An 8,983-nucleotide genomic window follows, 5' to 3' on the forward strand; every position below is an offset into this window, starting at 1 on the left:
GTCCCTGTGATGATGTGGGCTTGGCTACCCACATCATCCTCGGGTCACTATATACTTGTTGGAACAATCAAACTATTTTAGTGACTGTGACATATTTCTCAGAAACCCATAATGTCAACTATTGCTAAATTCCTGCTACTTCTTTCTGGGTTGCTTTCTTTTACAGTATGTTCTGATTAACTAAGGCAACTGGTAAAACGACATGTGGTAATGAATGATTATTGCTGGATGATGATTAGTAACCAGATTATGGTTTCTTACTAATAACATTAGGGCTTAGTAAGCGCATTTGATTGGCATATTTAGGTGTGGTCACTAACCAACTTAGATAATAGGGATGATGGGGTCATCGTGGGATTGGATTATTTGTCGTTTTAAGATCATCACACAATGCGAAATAAGTTCGGATGCTTTTGTCGAAATTGAACTTGTCACCTTGCTTCAAAACAGTTTGATTTGCAAATGCAATGCTTGAGGGTTTTCTGTTAGCAGGTCTCTAACCATAATATCCCTTCGAGGACCGGATTAATTTTCAAGCATGGAGGAACGCGTAACTTTATGTTATAAAGAAGGCAGTGGTCTTCTGTAAAACAAAGACAGATTATTGTTTGGCATTGACTTAATGGTAATTTCATACACAACAATAATATCTTAACAGTTTTGTTCTACACAAAATAGTACTTGTGATATGAAGCGATGAACAGGCGATGTCGTCTCCACCGAACGTCCACTTTGTTATTTCTTTATCGCGAATTCATGAGGTAATCACGTGATCTTTTGTATACAAATCGAATCGCCATCACGTGCTGAGTCTAATGGCGTTTAGTTTGATACACTAGGACTAAGTACCATCGAGATATGGCCGATCAAAGTAGCAGGTGTAGAGTAATGGTGGACGATAATGGAAGAGCTACTTTTTCTTGGAGGCCTAGCAGTAGAGATTCTCTTCAAACAAAGCGATACTTGGTATGATTTTGTCAGGAATTTCATGGTGAGTATCGTGGTATTAGCGAATTCTTTCTATTGTGTAGTGATAAGTAGTTATAACGGCTTATACCAGCCCATGTACTTACGTCTAATATATTGGACTTTGGTCCTCGAAGGGTTAAAGACCTTATTGGATTTCAAATGCCTCATTATCTTCCAAATATCAAATGCATACCATTATCCAGGCAACTTGTACACAATTGACCGACAAAATGAAACATTATAGACAGGTTACGTTACTATGCAGGAACAAACCTGATTAGCAATAATTTGGTATGTTAGTAAGTCTACTATTATGAGTTTTAGTGTTTGTTGCTAGATTTAAAGTTCGATGTTGTCCAGATCTTCGCGTGGGAGGCTGCAGTGATCTCGAGGGCGTGGGTGGCTGGGTATATCGACTAGGAATCTGGAAGAATTTTCCTTGGGATCAGGAAATCACAGTATGGAATCTCGGAATACACGTCGACCAAATTCGAATTCTGGAGTGGCATACAATACAGTGACACAAAAAGCGCACATACAGTTGACAGTTTGTGTACAATTCACACTAGTTTCGCACAGCCAAACCACTTTTTCTTCTTTTGTACTGGGTTGGGAAAAGGGTCTAGTTTTTGTTCTGGCACTCAGATTTTGGGGAGGAAACATGCGAAAGGCTTTTAGTTGCTGATTAGTCGTGTTAACCACGCACAATGGCTAAGTCATCTCGCCAATGGCAAAGTCATCTCGCCAATCAACAAGCATTCTACACTGAGAAACTGATCCCCAAAATTGGGGAGTGTCAGAACAAAACTACTACACTGAGTTCGCCAAATACTTTTTCTTCCCGACCCAGAAGATTTGATTTGGACAGCGGCTAATTCCGGACACTTAGATCGTTCTTAACAGTGGTAGAATCCCTGGGCCTATAATTTGGTATGCTACTACAGTGTCCTATGGCCTATCTACAAACCAAAATTGAAACGAATCCGTTATTCCACCGCGAAGTTTGACACGAATTTGTACCACAATCACGGGTAATTTTGTTCAAAAACTTTGAAAATGTAATCTAACCAGGCAGCCCAAGCTCATATTTTCGATTTTCAAAGATTTATAGAGATCATACCCTTGGCTAATTTTAACCTCCTATCATTGCAAGCATCAAAGACCTCATATCAGTCCTCATTTTTTCCAGCAACAATTTCACTTTGGAATGATTTACCTAACCTAGCTAAAGACTCTAATTCACTTGAAGTATTTAAATCTATAATTAAATTATAATTTACTTATTGTATTGAATTTTTTTTTTTTTTTTGTGATTTGTCTGTACATTTTTCTTCATTTCTGAAGTTGTACAGTATAGGTAAATAATAAAAATAATAAATAATAATTGTATATACCAAAAATCATAAGAATTCATGCAGCACAGGCGGAGTGGCAGTCGACTTTTCAGCATCTGTTCAGTTGAAATACAAAGAAAATGTTCGCGAATTAGACTACATAGACTTTTAAAAATACGCACTGCTGCTTTCTCCCAAATGGTATGAACTTTCTACTTGATTTATAAGCTGCAGATGAGTGGTACTTTAGTCTCCATACTTTTAAAGAGGATTGGTAACCTGTGGAAGGCTCCACTTGCTCGTTATTCGAAGTGTCTGGAATGCTGCATTTTTACACGCTGTTAAATTTCGACTCATAACTCCTCAGTAGTTGATTGTATCGAAATGAAATTTGTACTATAGATGCACCATAAGATAGGCTTTAAAACGATCCTAGAGTTTGTAATGTTAGAGCGATTTTATCAGTGTCCGGAAATACCTTCATTTAGCTTATTTGTTTAACTTCATGGTAGTCGGCAAAAGCCGTTCCCTACCAGAGCACATACAGCAATACAAAACACAACTACTACAAAGAAAAAGTGGTCTGGTTGTATGGGAATAGTTATACAGTCGCGTACCTTTAGAAACTTTCACTGGTCACAGCACGCTGAGTTCCGACTGATGAACATGTGCGCGAGCATAGGTGGGGGTGTCTATTATCTATTGTGCGAGTATAATGTGGTGAGGGGCGTGGCAACACGGCAGGGCGCGCTTATATTATCGATTGGAAATGAATTGTGACCGGATTTGCGAAAAGGTACCTTTTTCACACACAAAATTTGACCCATTTTTTGAACTTTGATAGGGTCCGCAATGCGAAAAATCGATATCCTCCAATCAACTTCCTAACTATTGTCATGTGTTAGGCTAAGTGTAACTTGATTAACACCAGCGTGGCAGCCAAGTTTGTCACTTTCTTCTGGTAGAAAACGATACAAATGTCTTAAAAATCACGTGATTTTTCGTTGCAGCAGTTCGTAGGGTTCTTCGTATGCCACGATATTCACTCTCAACATTGTTCAAGTAGTCTACCATCAACTCAAAGTATTGGTGGTTTGATTTTATTGGTCAGTTTCCGGTGGCAGCACGATATGTGCAGCTTTTTGGCGACAGACAAAATGTTTCTTGCTCTGGAGCACAGGACAATTAAGCAGAGCAGTAACTGCGCCGTGGATCAGCAATGACCAGTACTAGGTAAAGTACCTGCATGCGGAGTATGGTTATAATTGAAGCTTGTTAGCCATCTATATGCTGAAATTCGGCCAAAATGACACGATTTTTGCAAACAAATACCAGAATGGTTGATACATCAGTGAGACAGTCTCCAACAGCAAGGATGTGAAGCTTATAAACACCTAACAATACGGCTATCTCGTCCAGTAAACGCATAAAGCAATCCAATGCTTGAAATAGGCACTCACGTGATCGAAATTCAAATCGCGGAAATACCCATGAAATCGCTTTCATTTCTGAATAGGAACCATGCAGTGTACTCCTTTTGTAAATATTCGTGTTAATTGTTCTCTCAGACGTGATCTGGGCCAGTGCAGGTGTGTTTTATGCTGTGATGGCATAATAGGGAGAGTCTCAGACTGCTGGGCTAATCGAGATGCTGAACCTAATGTACACAAACTGATTGCCACTTGATTCCAAGTGATTTTAAGGTCATTGGAATAGATTATGGTTGTATTTTCCGCGATTTGAATTTCGATCACGTGAGCGCTTATTTCATGGAGCGCTTATTTCAAAGTCCGTTAGGAGAGACTGAGCTGGTGACACATGACACTGATGCAGGTGATGCTAGACCAGCAAGAGCCATGCCTCTGAGGCTGCTGTATGCAGTGAGGAAAGAACTGGAGGATGAATTGAAACAATTGCTAGACATTGGTTGTATTGAACCTAGTAACAGCTCGTATGCTTCTCCCCTAGTGTTGGTCCGACTAAATCGGACTTTGAAAGCCATGTTGACTAAGGTAATGAACAAGAAGGGGAGTGACTGGGACACAAAATTAGGTCCAGTGTTAATGGCATACATAACAACTCCACAGTCCTCTACAGGAGTTTCATTATTATTGTATGGGCGTGATGCCAAGTTACCTTCTGCACTAGACTTTATGCACCTAAGCCACCAGCAGTGACAGGGGAATCAGAATTTGGCAGAAAACTATTTCAAGAGCTCAAGAAGGCAAGAGAGCTGGCAAGACAGAGCATTAAGAATTCACAAGCTTCACAGAAGAAGCAGTGTGACAAGCATGCCAAGCAAGGTGGGTGATCTGGTGATGTTGAAGGTTGACCTCAACTAGATCGGGCTTTTCATGGTCCATACAGAGTTCACCAAGTCACTTCAACATGTGCTTGTATTCAGCCAGTCAACCGACCAGATCAGGAGAAGATTTTTGTGTCCCAGCAGACTGTCGTGTTGTGAAGGAGGAGCCTCACTGGACAAAGTGCAGCCGTGGTTTGGCCATGGATTGACTAGGAAGCGACGCCAAGTTAGGGCAAGGAGAGCAACACAGTCAACTGAAGCTACCCAAGGGACTATGGGAACAGTAAGTACAAGTGATGACCGTGAGATTATGACAAGAAAAGGACAACGTGTGGTGAAGCCAGTTCAATACCAAGACCCTGGTAGCTTCCCAGAAGGTTCAGCTTTTCAACAGGGGGGAGGTTGTAAGGCACCTGATCTGAAGAAAAGGAGTGACACGTGATCCACCACATTGTAACTTTGACACTTTTTATGCTGAACTTATTAATTGTATTAGGCTATGTTTTTGAAGTCAATATTGTTTGAAGTAGTTCCTGTACTCCTCCCCTGCAATAGTTGTCTCCTATCATTTCAGTGTATGGCTATGTCATATAATTGTTCTTGTAAAATTATAAACACTAAACATGGGAATCAAAATTAAGTCCTAGGAGAACAATGTACTTAATAAACTTTAATTTAATATTTGGACTTAAATATAACTTATATTTACATAGGAAATAATCGAAGTCTCTCTTTTTAAGTGTGGTGTTAGTGGGAACAAATGTCACTGATTTGGTCACTTACCCCTTCATTAGTTTTTGTCTTGCATGTGGAAGAACACATCTACTCTGATCTCTTAATATAGTGGACTACATTACAAAACAAGAGTCCTAGGAACTGTTATCTATAGTAACAAGCTACAATTGAAATATTTGTACCCCTGAAAGAAAAGTTGAGGTCCAAATATTTCGCACGGTAAGACGGAACTCTTCAAGCCTTTTGGTTGTATCTTGTGATTGCATTGTCTTGTCTGTCAGCACATAGACTTGTACATATGTGTACAACAACAAAACATGCTGTGAGTACAAGCTGGTGTCATGCAAACTACAAAATCATATCAGTGGTGTCACTTGCTAATACATGCTGACTTGTATATTGTGATAAAATAATTATTTACAGTGGAATAAAATAAGTAATACACAAAAAATACTCTGTATCACACAACACTAAAAACTACTAGAATGAGAGCAACAATGCCATTGTCATGTCATGTTAATTCCTTCTCTTTACTCCAGTATACTTGTAAACTGCACTCTCTACATTGGCCAGTGGATACTCAATGAAGGAAGCGAAAGCTAATGCTAAGGAGTAAGACAGTACAACAGCAGCAACCACCAGTATTGACAGATAATACTGGGTATATGTAAACTGTGATCTCATGGTATTGTACATGACAGTCAGTATAATGGGATGGGAAAGATAAGCCATAAATGTCAGACGACTCAGGGGTACCCACACGCCCCATGACAGAAAAGTATTAATAGCACCACCAAAGTTATTATGACACAAGTATATCACTACAGCGATGCCAGTACTCCAGACAGTACGATGGAACATGAAATACAACACGTTCTCAGTCTTATTGAATGGATGGTCATGCCAAGTCTGGTATTGGCCATATACCACCAGAAAACAAAATATTACAGCTGATGCCCATAATGCTCCATGGATACCAAGACGTACCCAAAAAGTACCTGGTACCTTCCACTTCTTGTACAGCACAAAGCCAAGTACTACTCCAACCAGGTATGCATTGATTCGACAATAAGGTCTCGCATAAATGTTATTAAGGGCAAATTCTGTATCTTCTATTAAGCCATTGCTGGAAACAAATTCTTCTGCATAATTTGCATTTAGATCCTTAACCCCAGCCAGTGTGCCTATTGTGATGAAACTGAGTACCATGGTGCCTCCGATAACAGCTAGACCAACATACCAAAAGTGGTAGAGAAGCATCAGAAATAATGGAGATATGATGAAGAACTGCATATCATTTGCTAAGTACCAACTTACAGCAAAACACTGATCTACAAATTTTGGATAAAAGTTGTTGATGTAGAGAATATTCGTCCACCAATACTTGTCACAGTATGCAATGTCTTGTATAATCCACAGGGGACCAGATCCAACATAGGGAAGGATTTTGTAGTAAGCAAATAACACAAAATAGTATCCTGGTGAAAGACGCAGTAGACGGTGAAAGTAGAAAACTAAATATGGAAACTTTCCTTTGCGACTTTGTATCTCCTTGATCCCCAAATATGATAAAAGTAAACCACTCAACATAAAGAAGCTATCCACAGCCAGAAACGAGTTTGAAATTGGCTGGAAAGTAAATTTCTGGGGCACAGTATGAATAGTGTAAAGAGTATTATCTGTGGCCTGGAATGATAAAGCCCACAGAAATGTATGCCCCAAGATTACCCAAAACATACTAATGACACGTACACCATTGATGCTTGTGATTGCATTTGGAGGCTGGAATGTCGCCATGATAGTTGGAATAGTCTTGTAAAGAGAAAATGACAAAATTAGGTCCTTTCCTAAATCCATCAGTCTTTGCTTCTTGCTTTGGCCATCCTCTTGCTTCTTACGTTGTGCATTAATCATTGGTTCTTCCTCACTAATTGTCTCCTTGGCATCACTATCAGATAAATCATCAAATGTAACTGGTGACTTCAATTCAATACACTGCCAGTGGTTGTGCAAGATATAATACGCCCATATCAAAATATCCACCAGTGTTCCGAGCAGCACAAGACTTGCCAATAAACAGCATACAATCAACATTAAAATAGAACTTGTTGTCCATGGAAGATGCCTCCACGGACACAGTGGTGCACTCATGACTGGTTCAATGGTGCCATTAGACAGATTTAGATAGTTAATGTAGGAGAAACTTAACGAGTAAAAATCCTGTGCACTGCAGATTGATGGAAAACACATCCCTAAATCAATTATCGCGCTGACTGATTCATTATTCAAATACACTGTCAAATTATAAGGAAAGAGACAATAGTCAGTGTTCCCGACGTTAAGACACTCGTCATAACTGCCAAGGTACATATAGTTCCCGTACAAAAGACCAGCTTCTGGTTTTCCAAACGAGTCAAGGTACTGTACTTGCTGGAGTAGACTTAAGCTGTCTATGAATTCCATATAGTTGCGTTGACAGTCTGCTGCACTGTACGTGAGATTTGGAAACCTGACTGGGATTCGTACATCAGACAGTTTTAAACTTTTGACACTCTGAATGAGACCAGTATACAATTGTTCGCTCACCATAGATGCTCTGAGTTCTGCGGCATACGAGACCCCTTCCAAGTAGTTTTCGCACAGCGTAACAGCCGGAAACCTCCACAACAAAACTGCGAAAATGAGTAGTCTGGGCATGTGTTTATATACGGACGTAGGCAGTACAACACGAAACAAGGAGGTAGCTACTCTATTTTGATAGTCGACCCTCGCATCAACTTCACCATAGATAGGTAGGCGATAAATACAAGTAATAAAATATCGATACCGAACCAGAATGTCCGATACTTTGGTATCGATTACTTTTTCGGATACTTTTTAAACCAGGCGCACGCCCACAGCCGGCCGAAGGCCGGCTGTGGGCGTGCGCCTGGTTTACTGTAATTGTTTCCGCAAAAGTGTGTGTGTGTACCTATCTATCTACCTATGTACCTATCTACCTATGTTTGTCCGTACGCACCCACGTGAGCAAAATCGTTTAATAACGGTAAAAGCAGCTTTTACGTAAGAAGTAAAAGTGAAATGAAGTCTGTATTAAACTTCTGCACAGGTGAACTTTGCTCTGAGGTGGTTTCTTTTCGGCGGACTGAAATACGGGTGTGGTGACTTTCCTCAGACTACCTTCCCCTTGAGGTTTTCAGGCATTTAGCAACTGAAAAACAACGGTGCAGGCCTCGTACACTGCCAGGAATAGCCTATCGCTTCGAGTTGAAAGGGGGCGTATCCCTTACGTACGCGAACGAAAAATGAAGAGCAGCTTTGAGGCTTTGTCGAGAGAATTTGTGGGAAAAAACACGTTAGTCACACTATAAAACAGTTTAGAAGATAGTTTTGTGCGTAATATGTTGGTTAAAGCGGTTTATTTAACAAACGCTTCCTTAGCAGTGCATAGCAACGTAATTGAACGAATTACGAATATTTCATGAATTACGAAATATGAGAAATAGCTAATTATATTATCAAACTACCCTATTGTAAAGTAGTAATACATAGTTGGTTAATTCATAGTAGTATATACTGTCTATAGTTATTCCAGATGAGTTAGCTAGCTGCTTGGCGCCTGGTTTTTAGAAGTAGCACA

The 8,983-nt window shown here is 39.9% G+C and overlaps 2 protein-coding genes and 1 long non-coding RNA gene across 3 annotated transcripts in view; 1 reads left to right on the forward strand and 2 right to left on the reverse strand.

The window, feature by feature from the left end:
* Positions 1 to 3,004, reverse strand: part of LOC136249903 (O-acyltransferase like protein-like) — a 26,288-nt gene extending 23,284 nt beyond the window's left edge. The window contains exon 1 of the mRNA XM_066042036.1: positions 2,921 to 3,004. The gene's annotated coding sequence lies outside the window, so the exon portion shown is untranslated. The remainder of the gene's footprint in view (positions 1 to 2,920) is intronic.
* Positions 2,959 to 5,244, forward strand: LOC136249904 (uncharacterized). The gene is made up of 4 exons (XR_010698378.1): positions 2,959 to 3,099; positions 3,148 to 3,264; positions 3,314 to 4,606; positions 4,671 to 5,244. It is a non-coding gene; the product is annotated as an uncharacterized lncRNA (long non-coding RNA).
* Positions 5,245 to 5,731: 487 nt separating this feature from the next.
* Positions 5,732 to 8,171, reverse strand: LOC136249905 (nose resistant to fluoxetine protein 6-like). The gene has a single exon (XM_066042037.1). The coding sequence runs from the start codon at positions 8,038 to 8,040 to the stop codon at positions 5,860 to 5,862; it is 2,181 nt and encodes a 726-aa protein (XP_065898109.1). The 5' UTR covers positions 8,041 to 8,171; the 3' UTR covers positions 5,732 to 5,859.
* Positions 8,172 to 8,983: the final 812 nt, after the last annotated feature.

Source organism: Dysidea avara, chromosome 3, assembly GCF_963678975.1.
Source record: "Dysidea avara chromosome 3, odDysAvar1.4, whole genome shotgun sequence".
Lineage (NCBI taxonomy): Eukaryota > Metazoa > Porifera > Demospongiae > Dictyoceratida > Dysideidae > Dysidea > Dysidea avara.